At 43.8% G+C, this 27,920-nt stretch overlaps 1 protein-coding gene across 4 annotated transcripts; it reads right to left on the reverse strand.

Annotated features, from left to right (window-relative positions):
• Positions 1-1,938: 1,938 nt before the first annotated feature.
• On the reverse strand, positions 1,939-27,754 carry Wdb (serine/threonine-protein phosphatase regulatory subunit widerborst). Of its 4 annotated transcripts, none has more exons than XM_076900651.1 (10): positions 26,850-27,754; positions 26,481-26,774; positions 5,449-5,645; positions 5,173-5,367; positions 4,959-5,089; positions 4,770-4,887; positions 4,420-4,695; positions 4,092-4,321; positions 3,810-3,955; positions 1,939-3,722 (listed from the first exon to the last, which is right to left on the reverse strand). In XM_076900651.1, coding segments are annotated over exons 1-9 (1,584 nt in total). In that variant the 5' UTR covers positions 26,851-27,754; the 3' UTR covers positions 1,939-3,722; positions 3,810-3,813. The 4 variants fall into 4 exon arrangements, with proteins under 4 accessions (XP_076756766.1, XP_076756759.1, XP_076756773.1 ...); XM_076900644.1 differs by having other exon boundaries at positions 26,481-26,801; XM_076900658.1 differs by having other exon boundaries at positions 26,481-27,754.
• Positions 27,755-27,920: the final 166 nt, after the last annotated feature.

Here is a 27,920-nt window from a genome sequence, read left to right on the forward strand (position 1 = left end):
AGATCAGCGGTTGGAACGAGTCGTCTCTTTACTCGAACCGCATACAAAAAGCGAGTAATGAAATAGGTATATCGAGTGTTACAGAGGGATATAAGTACTCGGTCGTAGTTTTATGATGAACAATTCCTACCACGGATGGCTGTTTCCTCGTTTCTACGTTTCTACGTTTCGCGTTTAGTTTCTTACCTTGGGGAAGTTTGATCACGCGATCCTCTACCGTGGAAGTTAATCAATAACACTGGTTAGATGTGCAAAATAAGAAAAAGCATGAGTACAGTTATGAATATTGGCACATAGTTTTTTGTTCATTTAATTTATTCACCATATTGCGGGAATTAAGTTTGTGGTTGCAGATGCGTTTTCTCGATAGATTATCGGGCAAAGTATAACAGCTGAGAATATAATATACCAATTAGAATTTTGGAATAAGTTAAAACACTTCATCTAACTTTGCACCGCATCTGTTTACCATTTGTTAATTGTTTGAAATCATTGATTTTGAATAACAGCGCGTATTCGTTATACTGTTAACTTTAATTTGATACCCTTACTTTGTCTGTTAACAAGTTGTTCAATTTACTTTTCGTAAATAAAATACGAACTTTTCTTTAGAAGAAGGAGTTGGTTGAATTCTCTAAATTCATTAATTAATAACAACGAAATTGATTTGTAATTCATTTAGTATACAATATTTTTAATCTTTTTCAATGGTTGTATAGTTTTATAATACACTATAAATGCGAGTCAAATGTTGTATCTCTCTTGCTTTTGCTTTATCTATGTTATATATTCTATCTTTTTATTTAAGAATATTTGTTTCCGTAATCTATATTTCAATTTGTCAATAGTTAATATATTATGCAACGAAATAACTTAGTCCATATATTCATTTGTTTACAAGCTTGATATTATACATTTTTCGCTATTTAGTTATGTATGTTATGTGTGTTGAAACAAATGAGTATATATATATATAATGTATATTAAAGTGATATATCCTTTAATTTTATTGCACCATTATTATATTTATATTTTATACGAATGTCACGTGTTTCCTTCGAATCAAACTTATATCGTGTAGTAAAATGAAGATTCTATCTATCTCTAGTATATCTACCGATAGAATTTTTAGTCGCTGTATGAGACAATGTAAGTAAATTTTTTTAACGTGTTGTCAAAGTATAAAACACTTAAAATCGTATGATAAAACTTTGGCAACAAAGATATTTGATTATTATTAAGGAAAAAATAGAAAAACAGAATGTCTCTTCTCTCCTACCCTTCTCTTAGGAATCTGTTAAAGATAACTTTTCGTCGCATAAGTAGAAAAAAGAAAAGTTAGAATTTAGTTAGATCAAAATATTTTGTTTGTGTAACTTTATATAGAAGCGATTGCTGCTATTTTAGAGTATAAATAATTAATAATCTTATTCAAGTACTGTACTTAAATTTATTATACGAATAACTAATCACTCTTATGTTTAATTTGACAAGGATAAATTAATCAACTTTCATTTATGTTACTCTTTTTACATTCTAAAATCAACTGTACAACTGTTATGTCTCTAACAGTGATTAATATGAGTATCTGAGTTTTATATATATATATATAAATTTAATCTATTTACAATGAAATCATATCCGCTATAATTCGGACTAATCGTATATATTGAGGTTGTTCATTTGTAACTTGCACGAGAAAAGAAAACTAATATAATCGCTAATGATTGCGTTGTAACGATAAATACGTACGATAGACTATCACAGTGTAGCTCGCGTTTGTATCTGTAGGATCTCTATTGTTCTAATGTTTTGATTATACTTCTTTCTTGCAGCCAAGTATGGGGATACTTATTTGCAAACATTTTTTTAATCCAATTTTAGTGATCATGCTGTCATACAAATGCAGTTTTTGCGATATAAAAAAATACTAATGTATCGTTAGAACATCTTACTGTAATATATTTGCAATTGCACTACAAGCTAAGTTAGCCCAAAAGACGATAATTATCAAAATGCTTTGCCGCCGTCGAAAAGAGAGGATGTTACTTGCGAATCTAAGGGGAAAAGAAAATAATAGGCCACGACAAATATTTGGTAATCTACCGTGTGTCAATGTGTTGTTTACCTACACACGCGCGCACGCACACACACGCAAGTTATATATACATAATGCATATGTATATATAAGCAGTGCTTAAAAAAATCAGAGAGTAGAAATAAATTAGACATTCATTTAATAAAGTGTCTATTTATGCGTATAGAACTCTTATGAATTTATCCGTATTGTTTTCCTCGAGTCACATTACAGCATTTACAATAATTATATATATATATATATATTTTTCCTTCAATTTATTTTTTTAACTAATTTTCATGAAGTCGAGATAAACTGTGTACAATGTAAAGAAAGTATGCCATGAGATGAGGTAAAACATATTTGACTGAAAAAGAAAAGGATGGAAAAGTAAAAGATAACAAATATGCTGGAGACGTTTTCTCAGCTACTTCATGAAAATATGAGCAAAGCAGTCACTCATTTGTTAATCATCTATTTATTAAGAGCTACTATTGTTTATCATTATTATGCAATGGTAAGAAACTTTTAAAAACGATCCCACGTCTTTGCGGTGGCCTGTGGGAGCACAGCTCCGAATAAATCTTATGCATTGTATCTCTATTATTTATTATATTTATAAGCAATGGATATTTTGGTACAATTAAATTTTTTTTTTTATTGTATACTTGCCCTTCTCGTATCTTTATTTTTTTTATTTATTTTTTTTTATTTAAAAAACAACATATATTTTTTACGTTTTTTTTGTTTTCTTTCAATGAACTGAATCTTATTATTCAATAATATTCTTCTCGATACGCGACGAGCATATCATCTCTTTCTTTGAAAAATTTTATTCCATTTGCTGCGAGCATGCAGTCAGCACAATGTTAGTATTTATAGCACATCGGTTCGTACTACACGTATTTACCACAGTTTGGTGTACTCGTGTATGTGTGAATGTGTGACTTGTATCATCAATAGTACTATATTTTTATAATATATTATATTATATATATATATATTTATATATTTACCTAATTTTTATTATGTTTTGTTATAGTTATCATTATCATTAATACGAATATATGGTACATTTCAAACAACGCCCCTGCTGGCTCTGTTGGAGGTGAGAATCAGAGTATGATGGTGGGTCAGTCATCAGAGGACATTAGCCATTTAGAAACTGAAGCGAATGTCACATGCAAAAATCAATATTATAACAATAGACTTTTAATATACTATTTCAATTTACACCTTGATCGTCTCCTCCTACCGAGCGCAGCTAAACCTTAGTTAAGAGGGGACTAACATCCTCCATTATTATGTGCTGACATTGAGTACATTGTACAACTTAAATCACTGCTGTCAAAGAAAAAAAAAAGGAAAAAAAAAGAGAAATTAATGTACACAATAAAAATATTAGAACTCATTAATCATCATTGCGTCAAAGAAGAATAAAATTATGATTATTGATTCTTTCATTTTTTTTTTCTTCTCCACTTCGCCCTTTTAGGCGTAACTAATGAAAGAAATTACATTACGTCAAGAATGCCATTGTGAGACACTTTGTTCCACTAATAACAAGTAATTTTTGCATGTAGTGTATGGACAATCGACGTAAACTAAGGGCTAATGATCGGGCAGCGTGGTAGTGTACTTCCACCTACAAATAACAATAAATTTTATTAGATGCGTTGTACATTTATATATTCGAATGTGTGATGTTACTCAATGAATCATAGTTACTTACCAGCTCAAGGGCGGGCTCGTGTCGTAGGTGTTGTTGTGGCAGGAACTGGATTGTTGAAGGTAGCTGTAAGTGTATTACGTCGTTCCACCTCCAATTCAGTCAGTTTCTTCCACAGTTCATCTCTTTCCTTTTCTCTCTTCTTTTCTCTGATGAATTATAAAATATTTTTATAAGCAACATTAAAGCTACCGATCAGTTCTTTTATTTCGTTGTCTTTTAAAAACCGAGCTAGTATCTTTTTAAACTAATTTCATTATTTTTGGGAAACAGTGTGTCACTTACTTTTGCCTTTCAGACTTATAGCTGGCAGTAAGTTCATCGAAGAGCTTGCTATTCATTTCCATAAATGTTTTTAAAACGTTATAAACAAGGGCTACGATCGTCTGATTCCAATGTTCCTTGCTAATTCTATACAATGCTGGGAACATAATTCCCATTATTACATGATTGTTTTCTTCGATTAAAGACATTATGTACTCATTATTCCAGAAGAACAATGCTCTTTCGGCAACCTGTGCAAAAGTAATTTTTTCATTGAAGAAGAAAACTGAAACTGCTTTTATGTTTTAAAGAATGTTTTTGTTAATTGTCACAAATTTATCAGAAATACCTGGAAGTGTGGTGAAGATACACAACGTGCAATTTGCCTGAACAAAGGTTCTTGTATTTTAACAAATTGGCTAGGTTCTATCACGTCCAAGATTTCTTCAATTTCACCAAGGAACATTACCTCCTTCTGGCTACACGTTTTAGGCCAGAACTTAAGGAGGCCTCGTATAACTGGTTCTGTTAGTGTTGCATCCTTTTCAAGAAACTGTACCACACAATAAGCTAATTGTGCATGATATAATGATAAACACTTCACCTTATGTAGTGGTAGCAGTACCTGTAATAAAATAACACAATAAGATGTTTTAAAGTACATTTTTAATTGTGATAATCAATTATTTTTTTGCTCACCTTAACTAAGAATTGCTTGTGCTCTACTTTTAAAGGAAGAGCAAATCCATTTATAATGCTACCCAAAATTTCAAGAAGTTCACCAACTCCATTGAAATGCTCTGTTTCATATACAAACCTGTGACAAGATTAACAAGTTAAACGAGTTCTTTTACACGTATATAAAATTTTGTTACTCCATTTAAATACCTCAGGAAAATGTTGCTGATTTGTTTGCGTATGAAGGCTCTAAGACCAAGGAACTTTCCATAAATACGATGTAAAACAGTTTTCAAAAAATCTCTTTCCCTAGGATCCTCTGAATCAAATAACTCCAATAACTACAAGAAAAAATGGATGTAACGGTAAATACCAATGAGTGTTTCAAAAAAATATATTGCGAATCTTAGATTATGAATTTTACCTGTAAAACAAATTTTTGGTCAATAACTTTTTTGCCAATCGTAGGTTGAAAATCTGAAGATTCAAGAAAGCGTAAAAAGAATTCATAAACCAATTGCAGATGGGGCCAGCTCGCCTCCAGTGTTGGATCATCTTCCTCTGGATCAAAATCTGGAGTTTCACTAGGTGGTAGTGTGCGAAACAGATTTGCAGAAATCTTTAACAAACGTATCATCGTATTGAAACTGTCCTATGCCTCGTGTTGCATATATAAATATTACTTTTCCACTATATTTACCATCTTAATGATTTCGGGATATACAGGCTCTGTGAGAACACCTCGTCCAGCCGTAATATATTCAACCAACTCATTGAGTGTACTACGTTTAATTTCTTTGCCTTTAAGATCTGCCATTGGATCCATGAAATCAAAGGTCACGCAACACTGTCGGAGTTTACGGATAAACAAGTCTTCCTGCTCCGATGGTGTAACATCTGTAATATTTAAATAATCTCTCTTAAATTCAAATCAATGTAGTATGATTTCTTTTTTCTTCGCGTAAAATATACTGATGTAACTGCACCGTTATAGGTCTGACATCTTTGTAAGCTTTGGCATTATTATTGTTTATAAGCTTCGTAAGTCCTACCGCAGTGGGGTCGGTAGATTATGAAAAGTTATTTTCCCTCCGTTTCTAAGCTCTAATAGCATCCCAAAGATTAGTTTCGTATACTTGGAACAGAAGGAAGTGGAGCAACGCTACCGATAGATATATTTCACGTCCAATCGAACAGATTTACGTGAACGATGAAAGGAAACATTAAACTTCGTTTTTTCTTACTTCTTACAGATGAACGCATAAATTTCTGAACGTTTCAGATCTCTAAATAAAACCTGGGAGTGCAAAGTGTGATAAAAAGGAAATAGAACGGTAATAAAAACATTGACATTCGTTTTAATACATTTCTTGTTGTTTATTAATTTGTAAACAAGTAACGATGAGCTTCGCTTCCGTTTTATTATTATGCCGGTGAATTGTTCGTTGTGTTAGTTGAGGTTATGGTCAGGTGAGGTTATAGTTGAAGTGGCACGCGCGCGCCACGCGGTGTATATGTGTTCATCTATTGGCAGCACTGTAACCGGAACGTAATAAATTCCTTTCAGGAGTGTCCGCGCGCCATAGTGACTTCTCTGATGCTGTTAAACGTTAGATGTCGTTATTTCTGTTTATGCAAAACGGTTTCAATTTGAAATCGTTGCGCCCCGCTACGTTTCAAGCTACGCAAACTTGACGAACCGACACCTTGCGATTGCGTCACGGTGTACGTGAAACGTGCTGTAGATACATCGCGGGGAAAGTAGCATCGATCGGTTCTATTTGTTCACCGAGTATATCAAATGTTTGCATCGTGTTTAACTAGCCTCGTACCGGCGTTAACTCCGATTAACTCCGGCCGTTAATTGTCCGTTCGTTAAAGAGCTCTCGTCGATCTACTTTGCTCTGCGGATCCGTTCACTTTTCCGGACGATGGGTCATTATCTGCGATACTTACGTACCTTTTCGCTTAACGCTCATAGCGGGACAGAGACAACGATTCGTAAGTAGTTCCTAATTATTCGACCTCGTTTAACGTTACATAAACGAACTTTTAGTTTCGTACCCTAAAAGAGAGATATTTTCAATTGATTTAGAGAAATCACGGATCGATACAGCCTCCCCAAAGATCAGCTTTCGCTTACGGATTTCACTTGGAACGTCCCGACAAACGTCTAACCTAATTTATACCTGTGCATCAATTGATGAAGAAAAATGACAGAAAGAAGCACGGCGACTGCGCTTCGCCCCGAGAATTTTTAACGAGGAAATAGCTCCCGCGGTATAAATTACTCGGGTCTATTAGCGCGTCTACTTGAGAGGCGGGGGGTTGATCGTTTTCCACCCCGTTGAATGGAGTTTTCATTCACCGATGCGGCGCGAAAGGAGGACAGACGGCGGAACAACACGGAAGGCTGGCTTTTCTTGGTTTCCTCTTTTCCTCCTCGTCCGTCAGCTCCACTCTCTGCCCGTTTCCCGACCCTCGTATCCTCTTTTTGTTCGTGGCGTATTGATTTACCCAGGTGGTGAACTTTAAACCCGCGTATCACCGTTCGTTCCCTCATTCATCTTGCAGGCCGAACGTGGCTACGGAAAGAAAAATAGCGGCACGCCACGAGTGATCAGCCTAATGCATTTTTCTATTTTTGTCACCTGGGGAGAGTCGAGAATCGCCTCCTGATTCGTCGATTCAATTGAAACCAGCGAACGTTCTCTATCTGTGCTTCGGACTCAGAATTGATCCGCGTTAGAAGCTTGGGACCAGATAATCAGAAATGGACGATGGTATATCGTCGGGAACGCGCAAATACGTTCTCGCAGCTTTAGAATCGTAGATTGCGCTATCGGATAAGATAATTAACGTAGAAGGCCATGACGTTAAACCAATGTCGCTATTTGCTCGTTAATGCGAACTTCCGCGATCTGATACTCTGTAACCCGTTTGTTACAATACGGAATCTGTGATTCGCGTCAAATATTTTAGTCTATCTCTGACAATTGTTTTTGTTATTTGTCGCGCAGGCATCGACGCGAGGAACCGATCGTGAAACGCACGGACGCTGCTGTGTTCCTGCAACGAATTCCAGCATCGAGTGCCGATCGTTCCGTACGAGATCCTTCTGTCAAGATGATCGCCGAGTAATTGAAAACGGGAGCGAATTAACGCGAGCTTTCAGGGCAACCCGTTGAAAGAATGGGGTTTGGCGGATGGTAAAAAGCGTGCGATGGAAAAGAGAGGAGGAAGGGCGACGAAGGAAATAAAGTGGAACGCGGAAGGGAAACTTTGACGGCCGTTAAAGTTGAAAGGATGGCTCGGAAGCGAATGCAAGGAATTTACGAGACTCCACTGCTGTTGCAGAAAAGTCGCGTGGTGTACGAGAGCGATCGCGAGGGGCACGTTACCGAGTAACGAGCGCCATTAAAATGTTCTCTCTTCGCGGTGATTACTTTTAGCGATAATTGGACGGCAGCGAATCAGTTATACGCACACTTTTATTTTAATAACAGTCATTTACATCAATTTCGCTAACTTCTACACATCTCTAAACGTTATTCGGTCTATGATAACAATTAACAACACTCTTGTCCATAACTTAGCGAATGTTCAATAGGTAAACAGGTTTATATTACTTGTTTATATTATATTACGTATAATCCTTGAAAGATTTGATTAAAATTCCAATTGAACGCGTAACGCTCGAACATTTCGTGACTTACGGACGGGAGTGTATAGGAAAGAGAGACGTCGAACGATACATTCGATATATCTGTGAGCGTACGAAGGATGAATGAAATTTCGAAGCACCGAGTTTGGCCGCAATCGCCGGCGTTAGAATGCCGCTAAAGTGGTCGGTAAAAATAGTCGATAGTCGGCACTCGAGGCACCGCGATCCACCCAGTCTCGCTCGTTCGAATATTAACCCGGCCGCACTGTCGATCGCGATAGCAAAACTGTTATTTGACATTCCTCCCAGTCGTGCGCGAGCGGCCAGGGAAAAGAAGGCCGCGTGCGCACGTGCTCGTATACCAGGGTGCATAATTAAAATCGTTTCCGAGCTGTTTAACTCCTGATAATTCCACGATCGTACTCCAGTCGCGAGAGCGCTTTAAACTCGGAACAGATTCGATTTTGTAAGTCGCGATCGCGAGGGTAAACGAAAACTGTAACTCGCCTGTACGAGAATACAGGAGGCGAACACGGCGATGGATTTGATTCGCATCGCAGCTCCAGTGGAAAGTGGAGTACGCTGTCGAACAATAAAGATGGCTAACAACGATGTCACGTGTCGTTAACGATCAGTCCCGATCTACTTACTTCGAACGCGTCTCGTATAACGTATAAGTGAAATCGGCAGTCGAATTGATCCGATCTTTCGATTGCCGTTCCGCACTCGTACGCATTTCTGTCACACCGGCCGAGGGTTGGTCCGATCGCAAAAATAGTAACCAGCCGTTTCGATCGCACGGGGAATCGGTGTTTCTCCGATAAACTTTTAAAAATACATTCAGCTCTGGCCGAGCGATGCGCGTGTACCGAGGTAGACGAGATTTTTCCTCGTCTTATTCAGAATTGTCACGGTGGATAGAGAGATCTCGTCCCTGATGCGTTTCGATGATAAAACAGAACAGGGGAGTCGATATATTCGGACGCGAGACAGGAGAAAGACAGAGAGAGAGAGAAAAGAATTCGAGAGGGAAAAAAGTTTGTTTCGTTTATTTTCGGATCGATCAACGAAGCGACGAAGCAATAATCGTTGTTTTCTCTGCGCGAGTTCGGACAGCTTCGATAATTTCACGTGTATGCATTTCTGTCCGTGGGCTACAGCAGCGAGAGGGGGCCTCGATTATTTCGCCTCATTTATTTTCGGTCCCCGATAGACGTCGACCGATCTAATAAAAAAACAGGAAACTTTTCTAGAACCCGGACAGAACACGTCGACTCCGTCGAGTCGTTGCTGCTTGGCCCGGTGAAAATAATCGAAAGCGCCCATTCGCTCTATTTTCCATCGTTCACCCGAACTTCAATCGCGACTAATTAATTTCGCTCTATCGACGCGTCCTCGGCGCATAATAATCGTCCTCGGGGAATGGACCGTCGTCGTGCGCCTAAGTAACTTTGCTTTCTACCGGACTGCATCCTAGCTACTGATGAATTTATCGAATTACGCGAATCACCCTTCGCCTCTCTCTCTCTCCCCCCTCTAGTTCTCTGTTTGGCGTGTATACAGTGTGTTTTTGAACTCACGAGGTCGGTTAAGGTATCGTGATACTCTCTCTCTCTCTCTCTATCTCTCCCTCTTTCTTTGCGATACCAAAGAAATAGCATGAAACTCGTGTTACAAGACTCTGTACAACTGTATCAAGGCGTTTAGAATTCGCGTGCGCGACGAATTGCAGCGATTAATTAATTATTTTAAACCACCGTCTCGAGATCGTTGACAAATAGAAATAGAAACGGTGGTAACTGGCCAGATTTGGTTACCAAAACGGATTCCTGGGTTCAGCGCACGCGTGCGTAACTACGCGAGATAACGCGCGACGGGCATTAATTCGAGACTCGTTTCACGACTCTACGGAGGAATCACCTCGTTCCTGGTAGTAACACCATTTCGCGAACACCTTGTACGCGCTGGCTCGTCCCATTAGTCCGATACGATAGGAGGAAGAAGAAGCGGACACTGGTGGCGAACGATAGGACGCCGGCAGAAGCGGAAGAAGGAGGAGGAAGGAAATCGGTCGTCAGGATCGAGCGTCATCCAAGAATGACGACACTCGTGGTCTCTACGCGAATTGTCACCGTGCCCGGAATCAGCGGCTTGCGATCGGTCCAAAACATAATTAGAATTTCGCCAGCGCCACGTTGACTGCGGCACGCGGCGTGGAGCATCGAAACCGCGACCTTATTATCCGTTATTAGCAGAGAGATCGGAGTTGCATCGCGCGCACCAAGGTCACCAGACGTGTGCCATTGGCCAGGCCGAACGAAAGCGTCCCCGATGGCATCAGCGGAATTTTATTCTATACGCTGAGATGCGCGCGACGGAGAGAGAGAGGCTTTAACAAGGTATATTGGAAAACGATGGAAAGATCGTTGGAATGGATAGGATAATTGTTGGTATAAACGGGAGATTCCAAAATTAGAATCACCCGGTGGCTTGATCGCCGGCGAGTTACGTGCACGATCATCTAGCATGCACGTATTTATAATTTCATTCATAACACGGCGTACTTTCACGTACTTTTACCGGCCGTAGTATAAACGTTTGTGGCCTTGGAACATGAACGATGCTTTTACGACTATTCGTCCACCGCACGATTCTTTGATGCGATGAAAGTGTCTCGAAGTGAGTAACAGAACGACCTAGTTGCGCCTCTCGAAGCGAGAACTTCATTACCGGCTCGACGTCCACTTTAAAAAGAAGAAAAAGAAAGGAAAACATAAAGGAGATAAGAAAAACGAAGATGATCGACTTTGACGTCGATCAGACTCGATTCGAAAATTTCAGATTCGGTGTCTTCGTTCACCGCGTCGCTCGCAACAAAGGAACGAACGAGAGCGAAGTGGTTGCGGAACCGTGTCACGTACAGGCAGTTCCTTCTCCACTTAGACCTCTGTTGCGACTGGCTCAACGTTCACCCAGCTTCGCGGGACAAAAAACGATCGTAGGTCACGGAAGAAAAGGGACGAAGAACGCCAGAAGAACACTGGAGACGGATCCGTCCCGCGAGCCCTGTGTTTTTCAATGACCGACGTCGAGAAAGCTACTCTCGATAACGCTCTGTAACCGGAAAAGGGAGCGGTGCCTCGACAAAGGGACCGGGAGTTTTCCCGTCTGCGGAGTTGATACGGATTAAGCGACGTCGGAATTACAAGGGTACGCCGTTTAAGGACCATTTCGTGTTACTCGCTTAAACGCCCTACCCGTCGGAAAGAATTAGCGAGCGTAAATGGGGCACTCGAACTCGGCGGGCACGATCGACGAGCGTATAACAGGTGGACGGGAGCTGAATCGGCGAGTGGTTTCAAACGGGGAGTGTCGTTCGGTGCTCGAAAATGGCAGCGGTGTCTTTGACGTTCCGCGAGCTATCCCGGAAGCGCCACGAGCGCGTACACTCGGCTAAGAGGGGGACTTCCTTTGGCGAAGCTAGCGGAGAGGGGTTGGGACACAAAGCGGGGAAACAAACGTTCGAGGATCGGAAGTCGGGTAGGGAAAGCGAAGTGTCGCGAGCAGCGACGATCGAGAGGAACAGAAGGCAATCTCGGGGCGTCGTTTTAATATTCTCGTTGGGGTAGAAGAGGGACTCGGTGGCGGAAGGGGTTAAGCAAAAAGGGGCGGCGTGAAAGCGGAGAACGGGCGGTGATCGTAGATCTGAAATCGAGGACGAAGCAAGGGACAAAAACGAGTAATTCGTGGTTTAGTTAGGGTTTCGGGTCGGAGGGTGAGCGTAGGTGAATGCGAACGCTTGGAATAAACGAAGAATACCGAGGCAAGAAGAAGGACAAAAAGGGAAGAAAGAGGGACTAGGGTATATACGTGTGCGGGCTACGAGCGAAGAATGATAGAGAGAGAGAGAGAGAGAGAGAAGGGAAGGCAAAGGAGAGCGTTCAGGCAGCCGGTCGCCGGCATTCCGGATCAATACTCCCACCGCCGTCGCTTCTCTGGGGGTTCGTCGGGTGGCCCGGCTCTTTCTCCTTCTCTCCCTTTGCCTTTCACCCTCGCCCTCTCCCTCCAGCCTAACCCCCTTCCTCTCGCTTTCCGCTTCTCCTTCCAGCGAACCCGTAACATCGGTGAATCTCCGTTTCGTTCGATTCTCTCCCTTTCCCACCCGCCCTTTACCATCTTTCCGGTATCATCGCATTCAATTTTTCTCCCGTTACCCGCTGGTCGATACACACGCGTAAGTCGGTACACCTCACGCATCTCGTCCTTTTTTTCCTCGCGCGAGACAATGCACCGGACAAACGGGATACAACGATCGTGATACAGTGTCGAAACTGTGGATCGCGGACACGTAACTTTCGATTACACAGTGTCGTTGTAACGTCAGCGTATCGCGGTTGTCCGATGATAAGGAGGATCGCGTGTCCCCGCGCGGTACCATCCCTCTTCGGATCTTCTTACAGTTTACCGAAGGGGATCCAATACGCGAGAATGCGACGCGACGAGCGGAGTACGCGCGTGCCGTTACGTAATTCTCATTAGCAGAAACGAGACGTAACGCGAGATCGTCTCCTCGAGACCGCGCTGAGAAGGTCGACGTTCCGATGATGTCACCGGTGCCCTGGCCGAGCGAGCCCCACGCGCGTTTCTCGATCGATTCCCGTGATTCAAGCCCCCTTGCACCGGCAGGATCTCGCTTCGTCGCCTCGGCACAGTTTACTTTTCTCTCTCAGTCGACGTGTCGTATCGCGGCCGACTGCCAGCGAACGATCCCCCTACGCGATTTCTACGGTTTCGACTTTGGTGAACGCTCGAGGACCAGGAACTGTTAGTTTAAATTGAGATGTGGATTCGTGGTCGGGAGCCAAGTGGTTTGCAACAAAGCCGTTCGGTCGGTTCTCTTCGCAGCGGCTTCGAAAAAAAAACCCTTCGAATCGATTCTCTCGCGTTACTTCGCTCGGCTCCTCGGTAATTCCGGTCTGTACGATGGTAACATCGAAATTATGAACCGGCAAGGTAGCTTCTCGTTGCGCGTGCAGCTTTTAATTTCGATAGAATCAGCCGGAAGCCGCGACGCTATTTTGCGAACGATTTAATTGGCATCGCGAACGGTCAATGGGTAGGGAAAGCAGGAGTTTCGACTCTCGAAGCTTGTTTATTATTCGAAATGTGAAAGTAATCCAACAATTTGCCTTTCGAACGTGATTATTCCCTGGCTGGCTCCAGGGACCTCTATTCGCCGGGGAATCGTTTTTATTGCCAGCGAATTGTACTCGATCACAGTGTACGAGGTCAGAGTTCATCGGTCTGTTTTTCCAGTTCCAATATCGGAAGGAAAACGCGACCAACTGACAAGTACGCGTCGATATATCCTATTACGTTCATCTCCGTTATTGTCGAGCTTATTAACTTCAGGGTTTTCATCGAGCTCGCGAAACGGCAAAGCGAAACGCTGGAGAATAAGAACAATCGGAAGATTATCTATGGGGGCGCTCTCTCGCGGTTTTTAGCGCGCATCGCGTACCAGACGGGCACCACGATCGGGAGACGCGAGCCGTGAAAACGCAGCCCCTTCCTCTCGAGGATCGGTGCGCGTCGCGGCGGGAATCCCTGACCTTCTTTAATTAGGAAAGCAACGATAAAGTTAACGGACGAGAATTAACGAGGCCTAGCCCGTGACCACGACGACTCCGTGGAACGGGACCGAGGAACGTGGCGCGCAACGAGATCGCGGATGACTCTATTAAGATTCTACTCTATCAACGCCTCCCTCGCCCCTTCCACGGACGCCTCCAGCCAGTCCTCTCTCTTTTTCTCGAGGACAATTAACCGCCGTCTGCGGCAGCGTAAAACGCGACACGTAATTTGTCGCGCGCAACAATCGAACGGTCCCATTCACCCGTCGATACCGGTTACGATATCCACTCTTGATAATTGCCCGCCGCGAGTACGACGTCGTGATGAACGAGTGACGTCGGACGTTAACGAGCGTACGCGTATTTTTCGCCTGATCGCCGGCTATGCATATTAATTTCGTTCGTGGATCAGAGAATTCCGGAATATCGTTTAATTAAAACACCAACCATGGACTTGCTCCGTTTTTTGTTTTCGTACGTATAATAAAATTAATAGGAGTAATCGTTGGACGGAGTTTCATCGAAAATCCAGGCTGCTCGAGGGGGAGGCGGCCGCTCGAACGACCCTTGTGCACCGATCCGTTTATCCGGGGCGAGGCACGCGAAATTACCATGTTGATTCCACGGGAGAACGTGTCGGGTGGAAGATGCTTCCGAGCGACGCCTCAATTTACGGAGGATAAAACTGTGTCGACCATGGTTAATATCGAGGGAAACAGTACGGTCGCGCGGAGTAAAGACCTTGCGCGTACGACCATCGCGTATGGAACGCAGCAACGCGAACAACCTCATCTGGCCTTTTCGAGAATTATCTGGTCGTTAGATGGACTTACAACAGCTAAAGGTTGCTCGAGAGAAAAATCAGTTCGCTCCAACTGATTGAAACGAATCGCGCAAACGGCCCCGGTGATCCGAGGTCTTCATTGCTCTCGACGCCGTATAATTTACGAGGATCAACGGGCGTCCGCGTTATGGGAGATGTTTTCACTCAAGTTTCATCCACCTCTGTTCTGACATCCCTCCGTTGGAGGTAATAATATCGAGGCGAATCAAGGTGATATCATTTAAAGCGTCGCGGCTCGTGTATTTCCGTACCCCTCGTGGTGTTATTCTTCGAAGAACGGTCAACCGCGATAATCGCATTTGCCGCATAATCGTAAAGGTGTAACGTCCTCTCTCCCTCTCTCATTCGAAGGGAGCTCTCTACGCTGAAAGGAAGTCCCTGCTGCTTTCGTAACGCGCGCGTCATTGTTGAGACATTGCTCTCTCCCTCGGTCGGTACTTCCATAACACCGGTTACACAATCCGCTGAAGATGCCAAAACATTGTGAAACGGAGATTTAGATTTTCTGTCCTTGCCTCCTAAGCGGATAATCATTGTACGTTGCTCCCTCTTTCCTTTTAGATAAAGGAAATTGAAATAATGCTGACGATTCGTGGTCTCGCGGCAACGATCATTCGATTCATCGCTACAGCCACGCGATAAGGTACAAAGGGACTAATCAGCAAGCGCGAAAGATTACCAGTCCGACACCTTGCAACAGCTTAACCGATGTAGGTATGCACTCTCGAACCCGACAGTGAGATTTTGCTAATTAAAGCCACCTGCTCGAATATCCTTCGAGGCGAGCATTCCTGGAGATTTCAGCTGGATTTCAGTTAACTGTGATAATTGAATTTACGACGATACCGCGCAATCACGGAATACAAGGTTGTCGTCACGATGGCGGCAAGATGGTCACATTTACTGGCAAAGGCTTCCGATTCATCGTCGAGGTAACAAGGCAAGGCGAGTCGATGCCTCGTTACCCAATGCGTTATCACGTCTCGTCTCTTTTTTAACAATCTACAGAGTTAACGAGGTATCGAAGCGAACGAATTTCGACGATCACCCCGTGATAAATGGTCCGTCGAGTAGTCACTCGCTACCCGTGTTCGCTCCAAGGCGGGAGGTTTAAAATCACTCGGAACGTACTCGAGTGATTTCCATTGGGAGAGAACACCGGAAGGCGGTTCGTTTCGTCTCATAATTGAATCGTTAAAATTCACGCGCTCTTCACCTTCTTCCAGCGGATTTTTCAGCGATCGTCGCTGAAAAATGGGATCCTTGACCCTGCAGTTAAGTCTCACCAGCTCTTCCCGAGCGGAGCGTGTTGCTTGGCCAGCGCGCTTGGACCGAATCCAATCTTTGATTAAGGGAAAAGATGTCGATCCTATCCGTGAATAGTGTTTCACAGATGGACTGCTTCCAAACGCGGCGGACAGCGTACAATGGGCCGTGATTGCGAGGAGGAGGTGGACCGGTGGATTTCACGGAAGATCGAGAAACGAATTACGCGGGAGAGACGCGTCCTCCCCACGCGATGCGTGCGCGCGCGCGCACACGCACGCACGCACGCACAGCCCCGTTCCACTTTTAAACGCCAGTTCATAATAGGAAAAGTCGCTCGAACCTCTGGTTGGATCCGCTTCAATCAAACACCGACAAACATCTTGGAAATGGTCTACGCTTTTGACGCGCACGATCTCTCGAGGCACGATTGTATTCCTCTATAATGTATTCAATGAACTCGTTTCGCGTTCCAATTACTCACCGCGGTCGTACCTATATTTGCAACTGACACCGCTTTGGTCATCCTCTTGTAGCTACTCTGGTACCAATTAAATTCCCTGCGAACTTTTCCAATATAAACTTCAGTTTCAATCGCGCGCGGACTGTGCTCTAAGCGAGCGGAGAACCTCTTTTAACCCTTTTGAGAATTCAGACGCGGCGCGCGGTACCGTTCGGTACAAATTTCAGATCGAAGCGGATTGATGGTTCGACGAACGTGCCATGAGAGACCACTGTTTTCCGTTCGTAATATTTATATTACCGCCTGAAAGTTTCGAGCGCGTTACGACCGGACAAACGAATAAAGTTGTGGGAAATTAAATATTTAGTTTGAAGCAACATTGAAAAGTTCTAATGCACGTGCTTGCGGAGGTGTTACATAGCAGGTCGGCGACCGCTAGGCCATCGTAAACCGCAGACCCGGTCTCCAACTGTAAAGGTCTAGCTCGTAGATGGTTTATTGCTATAAAAATAAATTCGAAAAACAACATTCCAACAGCTGGTAAACACCTGGAAGGGCATCGATGCGAGCCGTCCAGAGATCGGAAAAACCCTGAGAACAACTTCCATCAGCTATACCCTCGACACGACTGCTAGCAGATTTATCCAACGTCCACTTTCAGTCGGTAACGCGGAGAAATTGATAAAACACACAGGCCTCGGAGAAACAGAACGGAATTTCGAAAACACGCGAACGGAATACAGAGTTTAGATAACGTGGTTACAGAAAACTCGATTGTTGGAACGCTGATCGACCGCGGAAAATATCGGTAAGATAAGTTATCCTGATTTTTATGCAGAGGTTGATCACCGCGTACGCGTTTATTACGTAGACGAAGAGCACGATAAATCGTTACGAAACCGAGGATCACTTCTCGCTCGTACGATTGACCGTGCGTGTTCAGCGGTAATTTACGTCAACTCGGAAAAAGGAAAGCGTGTTTACCGAGCTGTTTCTTAATCCAAGTTACTTAGCGATATTTAACGATTTTCCGCTATGAATCACGCGTGTCGTTAATCGCGCTGTACATACATACATAGTTGGCACCGACGTTGCACCTTTGTCAGATGCAATCAGCAAACAGATGGTTAATCGCTTTCCTTTTGTTTATAGACTAGAACAGCTTGCCGCGTTTTTCTTCTTTATCAAACGGGGTCATTTCCAGCGAAGACTGCACAGAACGTAACCACATACTGCTATTCCGATATCCTTCGGTCCTACCAATATTTGTTGATTAATTTGCCCAATCTGAAATTATCGAGTCGCGGGGCAAAAACGCCGATATACGTGGCACGATGAAAAATAAGCCACTTTAATCAACGATTGGCAGCGAACAAATATTCGTTACGTAATTGGCAAGATGGCGATAATCGAATAAACGATAAACGAACGGAGCGCGGCGCAGCGTTGGGAATAAACAAGGAATTCGACTTGTCGATGATCCACTTGCATCGTTCGAATGATAAACAACCGCGGCGGGATGAGAGTCGCGGTGGGCAAGAAAAATGAAAAGGTAGAACGATGTCGGTTAAAAGCGGTTCGCAGCATGCGGGGGGGTTTAAATCGAGTTCTACATCGCCGCGGTTCTCCGCCTCCCGTTGTCCCATGCCGCGAGATTTTGCTGACGATTGCGCATAAACACGAACGGGGCTATTCTGCCTACGCCGCCGGAGAAGAGTTAGGTCGACGTGCTTCGCGGTTGCAGCTGCACTCCAACCTCTACCAACAACTGTTGGATATCGGCTTGACCTCGACAATGACTCATAGGTCACCGTACTGACCGTTTCTCTTTCAGCTAGGACTTTCTTTCCGCTTCCTCTTCGCCGCGAGTGCTGGCATCGCGCGCGTCTCTAAACGTGCACCGCGAAACTGTTCTATCGATCACGCGCGGTTACTCGACGCGCTATCCGCCTCTCTTCGCGTGGTGTGCTTCCACACACGCACACACACACACACACACACGGTATCCAGGACTTCCGAGTCACTGGCTCGGCGTTAATTTCCAACCGATCTCTATCGTTGCGGCGTTTACGCGCATCCTGTTTCCATCGGCCGATAAGAACGAATTCGAGGATCCTGAAGGGGCCCAACGGACCAATGGAAGAGTAACGAGAAAACGTGAACGCGGCGTACGGCGAAGCGACGCGGCGGCTATCGCGATCCTTCGTGAATCACGCCACGCGATTGTGTTTGCTTTTCTAGCTATAAATACGAGTACAGGGGTCACGGGAGCTTGCTTTTTCTTTAATTCCTAGGCTACGATCCTCCAAGTTCGACGCGGTGTCCTTATACTTCGCCGGGTTAACGGTGGTGCATCAATTGAACGAGGGACTTCCGTTTTCCACCGGGTAGGGGTATGCACGGAAAGTTGCGAACAGTGAAGCGACAACGGGTGGTTATCGTCACGCGAGAAGGATCGAGAAGCGAACGAACCGAACAGAACTTCCTCTAATTCTCATTATTTCTACGAACCAACCACTCTTTACGTTCTTCTCCTAACTTTCATTACATTTTTCGTTATATTTCTCTTTCTTCCCCCCTCATGGACCGTGCATAAGCGGATTAAGTTACACCAGTCTATTTCTGTATCTCGAGCTGCATGCATCAACGTCTCGAGGTGCATCGCATCGTCGTTGGTTTATGCGCTTTCCCATTTTTCCGTACACATAATAAAGACGTCGAGCAAACGGACGAGTAAATCGTTGTAATCCGTCGGTAGCGTTTAACGGAAATACCTGACGCGGAACGTGCCTCCGTGTTCCCCTATATCCACGGGAGGAGCGCGAACAGAATGTCGAACGAATCGAGCCCAATTAGCGGGACGGCGAAGAAATGCTCCTCGCGAACGCACTTCGCCGCTTTTCGCGAGATATTCCCGCTCGCCGCTGTTATTAGCGGCCAGTCCGTTCTCTCCTTTTTTTAACAACGCCCGTCAATGTCAATGCCAGAAACGCATTCCGCGTGATTCACTCGCCGCTTCTCAGCTATCGAGAAGAGAGAGAGAGAGAGAGAGAGAGAGAGAGAGAGAGAAAAGGAAGAAGCAGAGCTGTTGCACTCTATTAACATAATTACTAGGAGAGCCTTGGAGGTATGTGGTACGTGCGCGCGTACGCGTATCTTTCGTGCGGCTGCGACGAGGCCGGATCGACGTGTGGATCGCGCGCTGCTAAAAAGACGTCACCGGGTATCGATCGATCAATGATGTTTGCGATCGTAGCGCGTCGGAAACATCATTTTTCAACGGAGGAGGATTGAAACGCGTTCTTCACGGGAATGCAAATACCGATCGTCTGTAACCGTGCAGTTAAATGGGTATGCTCGCTTCGAATAATCTCGAACTAGATTTTAAAAGTGTCCTGAATTTATGGACGGCAATATGCACGGGGGACGCGTGAGTTATCGATGCACGAAAGAAGAACGTTACGAGCCAAATTTTCGTAAATATTCGCTTGCCCTTCTTCAACGTCTCGACTAAAAAAAATGTGTAGAAGCCGTGTGAAATATCGTAGCTCACATTTATCATGTTCGAGGCGATAAGAAAATGAGAAATCTTAGGAAAACGTTTTCTAGGTTAAGAAAGAGAGGATACGCGAGCTAAGATTTGAGAACATTTCACGCTGGAGGTACAACAGTCTCTTAATCGAATAACAGGTGTCCGAAATGGCCTTCAGGACTGGTTTACGTCGATATTCCGTATCGTCGAAATCGACTCGATACACACGAACGCCTCAAGACATTGGAAATATTACTTCCGAGAATTTATTTCTGTTCTTACGAGCATATCAAAAATCCTCTGGTGTGTAATTCGTAATGCACATCGATGCACTTGTGCGCATCTCGCAAACAATACTTTCATCTATTACATTCCTATTTTCCATTTCAAACGCGAGATACATTTATAAATATTTAGATGCCGCTTTGGGGCCATTTTATGTGAGAAAATAAATGCAATTACCCTGAAAAAACCGAGAAATTATATGCAAATCTAAGCTAGCAATATTTATACAAACTCAGTTTACTACTATCTTGGTCTGCAGCGTACATGCCACAGAAGTGATTATTTTCTCGTGTTTCTTCTATTCCTCTAGCCTAATGAGAAGCGACGTTCCTCGTTACTTATAACTAATACTTTACGCAGCATTGTTCCGCAACTTCTGCATCATATCGTGCAAACAAAGACGAGTAAAACCAGTCGGTAAACATCGTAGCAACGAACCACAATTACGACACGAAAAGAAAGAGAAAAAAAGAATACACCCGCGACAATTAAACGCTTTTAAACGCGCGGTTTAAATACGGTCTATCAAAAGCAATTACGCCACCATTTTCGTCATCTTTCTCTATCGACGATTCGAGGCTTGCACGCGTGTTACATACCATGGACGAGATAGGAAAAGGAAGAGAAGGAAAGGGGGAGCGGCGGCGGGTGGTGGACGGGGCGAGCAAATAAAATCCGCATTAAGACACGGCGAGTAAACGAAAGGCGTTTGCGGTGTAAACGCGGCTTAATGATCGACGCCGCGCGGACAGCAGCTCGCCCACTCTCATCGGCCGGAAAACTGCGCTATCATCCTTCTGCACCGCGATGATCTTGACAGTGACCGTAGCGATCAATGGCGCCGTCAATTAGGCGAACGCGTACGTACTCGCGCATACGAGCTCGATGATCGTTGATATTCGTTCCACAGAGAGAGAGAGAGAGAGGGAACTGGGAGATCTATCGATCGCGTCGCGCGCATCCGTGAAATATCCACCACGTCTCTATCGAGATCGAAAGCGTTGGATGACGTTACAGGTTTGCGACGAGTCGACAAAAGGGTGACGCGAGGACTCTTCCTGCGAGAACGATCGAAATATTTGTTCCTCGTAGAGATCGTTTCAGGGGAGCGCGCGCTACGTTTACGATATCGTTGAACCCATTTATCTCTTTGAAACGCGACGGATTAGAGCGGACCTCGTTTTAACGCACCATCGTCGGTTGACTTTTATTCCGTTCGCGCAAAGCGGAACGGCCTTGAAAACGTGGCCTGGAACAAGGTGAATAAGTGCTATTGCAAATCTCGAAGCGGTGGATCGGGTTTTAAACGAAGAGTACGCGAGGTACTACTGAAGTTCGTTGATGATCGTTTCGATGCCAATGTAAGCTCTGTGGATCGAAAGAGCAACAAAGTCGAATCGTACGCTTTGGTCAGCCGCGAATCCGTGTGAATCGACTAGAAAACCGGAAGTGTACGAAATTAGTTCAATTTCGTGCGCTACAAGTGGAAAAACGCTGGCCTCTCTATCTTTCTCTCTCTCTCTCATTGGTACACGCGTGCCGCAATGGGAGTATGGTAGGTGACTCTTGCATGTATTCGTCGCTTGAACCCTGATTAGCCTGCCTGGAGGACCTAATAACAAGTAATACCCTAGCCGCGTCATCGAGCTTAAACAGATTTCGCAACCGCTCGCGACCTCCTGTACGCTTTGACTAGCTGTCTGTTTGCCTGGTGATTCCCCTTTAACCGACCTAACATTCTGCCGTTAGGAAATTGGTTATCGTCCATCGATGAAATCAATACGGACTACAATGTGCCCCGTTCAATACCTGCGAACGTTTCTCTGTAATTGTTAGGTAGAAGTTACAGACTCGGAACAAAAAAACTTCATTCAACGTGTAACCATCGAGGTAGCCGAAAAATCTTATCGCATTCCATCGAAACCGTGTTACGCGAGGGTTTACCTGTGTAGGAAAATCTGTCGAAACGATAAACGGACACGACGCGAGTAATGGTAACGATAACCAACACGCGTTCCTTTGCTCGTTACGCGCGAACAGTTTATTTTCTGCGCGACGATAAATCCGTGGCTTCTTATCTGTCAACAGGCGATTATCACGATCATCCGGCACTGTTGTAACAGTTAACGATACGGCACGGACAGATATCGCATCACAAGACGTTTTACCAATGTAATAGCCTGAAACGACACTCTCTGCTTCGTGTCACGAACGCATCGACCAAAGTGTACTCGAATTCAGTCGAGAGCTTTTTCATTTCTTTAGAAACTTAAGACAGCTCGCACACACGTTGCGATTTATACTGCTATTGACGAGTGGCGAGACTTGTATCCAAAGCAATCTCATTCCCTCCGCTCGATTATTTCGATACTATCATCAGCCTCGTTATCAGTCCTACCATCTTGAGATACTAAAATTTCTACTGATACCGGAGGTGTTAACTACACGTTGATGCGTCCCGATGCAAGCACGTTCGTGGACATTTGCGCGCGCGAGTGCATTTACTTTAATAAGATACGGGCTGCTGCACGAGCCAAGCTATCGTCGTGGATCAAGTGAAACACATAAATCAATAAACGGCCAGCTCTCGTCCAATGCTTTGTCGCGAATCAAATCGAAAGACTTATAAAGCCGTTTCCTTGCTTCGCAAAGGGATACGTACACGAAACGGGATACGATTATCATGAATTAAACAAACATTCTCCGTACCTAGAGATTTTTTTCCAAATGCCATTTTTCTTCAATCCGAGAACTGAAAAGGTTCGCATGAAAACCGTTCCATCGAACGATATCGATTTCGTAAAACTAAGTTTCGAGATCGGCTAAAAGTTTGCTTTTTGCTGCACGATGCCTCGACGATTAAAACTTGGAAGTATACTTCGGCTGTAAAATAACGCGAACTCGTAGGCAGACACCGGGCACACACCTACGTGTTTCTAAATAAGTCTTATTCGTAGGTTGGCAGCATGGCGGAGACGAAACGTATATCTTCTCCGATCTTCCCGAGCGTCGAACGATCCTCGCCCTCGTAACACTATCTATACGCGAATCATCGTCACTGGCAAACGAAACAATGTTCGCGGTCGTGTGCGTACATTATTCCGTGCAGTTTTCGGAACGTTACGCCTACGAGCGAGAGATAATCGATCATAGCTAGCTAACCGCTTGGTGAACTTTTCATCGTTCACGAAACCGTTCCACGTTACGGTTCGCCTCTCCCGACACCCCGTAGGATGCTGCCTTTGAAAATCCTCTCAAGTGCTGCAATTGCCAGCAGGAGCTCCCCCGAGTAACCGGTCCGAAACACATTTGCCCGCTTTAGTCTTACGCCGCAGACTCTATGCAGTACATAAATCCCGCATGAAACCGGGCTTACCTACGGGTTACGACCCTACACACCGCCAGGGCATTGCGATCCACGACAAAGTGGATCCACTCTTGGGCGACGCATATAACTTTATATTATTTAGTAGAAGAAAGAGAGAGAGAGAGAGAGAGAGAGAGAGAAAGAGAAAAAACGAAAGAAACAGTTGCGATCGTGCAACGCTTGTTAACGACGAATCAACTTTACTCGAATACTGGTAAGAAAGAAAAGGCGAGCACCTTACGAGTTCATTGAACAGTTGTACGCTGGTACGCGCACTCCCCTTTTCGACTTTCGTACTTTAATCGAAAGTTACTCTTCCATGAAACGTGTGAGATCGCGTGTGTCGATAATGCGGACGCGCACACGATCAGCTTCGAGGAACAGAAAAACACGTGCGTATAGGTTATGTGCGTGGCGCGCAAGAACGAGATGGCGAGAGAAACCGGGTGTAGAAGTAAAGAGACGGGAACAAGTGCAAAGAGGAGAAGGAGAGACGCGGAGAAGACAGTGAGCTAGTGAACGAGGAACGGAGAAGGAGAGACTATAAGGACTACTGCCGTTTTATTGGCAGAGGTGAACGACACTGCCTACTGCAAGGTGGATGCCTGTATTTCGCATAACCGCTCGTCGTTGGAACGTGCCGCGAGTTTATGGGTCACTACGTACTGTTTTCAACCACCCTCCTACGAAAATAGTGTGAGTTCGTTGAATCAAGATTGATTGGACATCGAAAACCCGTCAAAAGCTTCGGATGCCCGGCTCTTCCTGTTTTTATTAAGCGTTGCCTCGTGACGTAAGAAAAAAAATATCGTACTCCGTGTACACAATTTCAGTTCACAGTTTATATAGCCGATATTCCTCCGCCTTCGAAATCTGCACACTTAAGGGGATAACGTTGAACGTCCTAATGACTGATTTACATTGAAACGCGTGTATTGTGCATACGTCAGTTAATTTAAACGAACAGTGTACACGAATCGTTCTGGAATTATCATCTAAACGGGACGCGCAGCGGTTCTTCTTGAAAATGTGCAATTTTCAACAGCAAAAGACAAACAGGAACGATCTAATCGACAAGACAGAATCCGTATTCGTGAATAATATGAATTTACAGTTAATATCGTTGTTTTATCAAATTAAACGATAATCGACAGAATAAAGTTCCAAATGATAAAAATATGTGACGTAAGAGGACACGTACTCGACGCGATTGAAATTTACGAGCATCAATGTATAGATTCTAGTTTTTAATTCATTCAAAGTCGAGCGACTATGCTTGATACATGAAAAGTCAACTGTTGCAACGGGAAATCGGTTGCATTGTATCAAAATTTTTGTTTATTCTACGATAGTAATCATCGATAGTGCTCGAAATTTATATCCTAGGAAAATCGGTCGAGTAACGTGAACTGACCTCTACTTTACCGCTCCTCATCGATTTTCAGAACATACGTCAATACGAAGTACGCCAGACACGTATTCACAGAATTTGAAGCTAAACCCTTTTAAATAGTCAATGGATAGAAATTTTTCGCATCGTCTATCACGATTATAGAAAACATTTAAGGGAAGAAAAATTCTGAGTGCAACCTCGGTTATTATCGAACGTTTTGAGGTTAGCTTCGGCATTCTTACGTTATCTCTATATCGAGCAATCTAATGTATAATTCGCGAAAATAATACGAACCCAACGTTACCTAATATTTCATCTAATATGGAGTAATAAATATTAATACCTAGTTATCTTATAGGTTCAACGAAATTGGAACATTTATGCCAAATATGAAAACAAATCCTTAAGTTAATTATAATTGGAAATCACTAATTATTTCAATACGCTAGATAAATGTTATGCGATATAATGAATTATGTATATATGAAAAAACATTAGAATCTATGTTGAAATCATTAATGTACCACCTAGTAACTTTGTTTATCACCAGAATATAGTTCTGTTTCACCTATATATCATAATTGCTTAATATTAAAATGACAAATGTATTGCCAACTGTACAAGTTCAAAGATGTTTGCACCTCATACTTGATGGTAGAATATAATCTTAATCTTTGTGATAGAATACTGATAGCCATTTGATTATGATTAAGAGAAAATGTGTAATATATATATATATATATATATATATATATATATATATATATATATATATATATATATATATATCTAAGAAACAAAATAATACCTTCAACAAATATATATATATAGTTTACATTCTCATATTTTAATAGTATCGAAGATAAATTCATTTTGTTGCAATACTGAAAACTTGTCAATTGAAATAAAATATTTCTACCATTATGTAACACTTCCGATACACAAATTTTACAATATTGCAGTCTAGCATTAATCATATTATATCAAATCTTTCAATGAAACATCTTACGAGCAGTTTAGAAAATAAGCCATCAGAGTAGAATTATACGTGTATGTTATGCCATAAAGTTTCCAGGCGACGAAAGAGAATAATTACCAGATCATTTATTCAAGAACGATACTTGAATTGGCCAAGATGAAAAAGTTAATGTACGGAAACTTAACTACCTCTGATAACTTCCGCATTTGCATGTACTATTAATGTAGCTGTGACATTAGTATGAAAATGTAAACGCAAGTAACTGGCAAGGAAGCGAATAAGAAATAGAATAAGATGATAACCAACCTTTGAGTTGCGGTAACTGCTGCAGCTCAACATCTTGAGAGTTACGGTAGCGGGAGGAACCCTGTGATTTTTTGGACTTCTTCTTGAGAGATCTCTTGGCAAAGGGATCTATCCGGTCCACAAAAGTCGCTGACGACATGTTGGGATTAGCAGAGGCACTATGAGAACTGGAGGGAAGTGGAACGCTGGAGGCACTTTCGTGCCTCGGCTGCACGTTTTCGGCGTTGGACGCGACTAAAGAAGATTGCGTCCACCCCGAGGAGGTCGCATTCCGCGTCGAGGAAGATGAACTCACTACACACACAGAAGGACAAAGCAACACTATACGATTACAAAGCGCACGTGGTGTATCTGAACACGGTAACCTACTAGTTCAGACGTTCCTGAGGCAGAGAGGGGTGAAAATTGATAGTAGTTCGTGCATAGCACGAGGAGTTTTTCCGCGTAACAGGGGAACGTATTACAATATATCGCGGTTCGTCAACGTACGAGATCCATCAAGTTCACAGTTCGATCGAAATTCGTAATGAAATTGCCGACTAGTATTGGTATCGGAGGAGAAAAGGGGCGCGATCGCTCGTTAGGCGTTGTCACACGCGAACGCACGCCCCGTCGTACGTCGAATCTCCCACCTACACCGTGCAACAGAGAGAAGCGGCACCGTGTCTTTGCTCGATCGTACGTCGATTGCGCGTTTACCTAAAACCACGGCCGATGGTTTCGTCTATGAGCCTCGATCCTTCAGTTTCTCCCGTTCCAACGAATATTTGATTCACGGCGGCGGATACCGTGAAACGGCTGGCAGGCTTACCGTACCGTGCCTGCGTGTCGGATACAGAGTCGCGAAAAGAAGCACCGTTACGAAATAGCTCGTAGCTCGTCTACAAGCGGTTTCTCGTCGCGCGAAATCTATCTTCCAGAGGATTATCTTGCTTCCGCACGAGGTACCCGCACTTGGTTCGCCCAGCTAAACGCACACACTCACTTAAACGCTTCGATGGGGGACACTGAGGCTCGAACAGCACTCGGCCGCCATCAGCTGCTCGGACCGACGAGCTTCTTTCATTTTTGCCGGAACAACCGACAGACCGTCAGGCGCTAAGTCCTGCCGAGACCTCTTCCAGCATCGTACGTTTTATCGCGCGCACACAGCCCACTACAATTTCGGCATCTACCGCACGGAAAATTTAAATTAAAAAGAAAAAAGGATCCTTGCACCGTCGCCCTCTTCACTTATTGAAAACCCGTCAAGAGGTGCCTTGTGTGCCTGAAAATAGTAATGTGCACTCGGTAATCATCGGCCGGAGATACCCGATCAAACACGAACACCTACGAACGCCCTAGATCGCGCCACTTCGCGAATCTTTACCGTTCTCCCATTGCACCGTCGCTTTCTCACTAGGAACATTTCTATTTCCGTATCACCAAATCCTGATAATA

This window comes from Xylocopa sonorina, chromosome 1, assembly GCF_050948175.1.
Source record: "Xylocopa sonorina isolate GNS202 chromosome 1, iyXylSono1_principal, whole genome shotgun sequence".
NCBI lineage: Eukaryota > Metazoa > Arthropoda > Insecta > Hymenoptera > Apidae > Xylocopa > Xylocopa sonorina.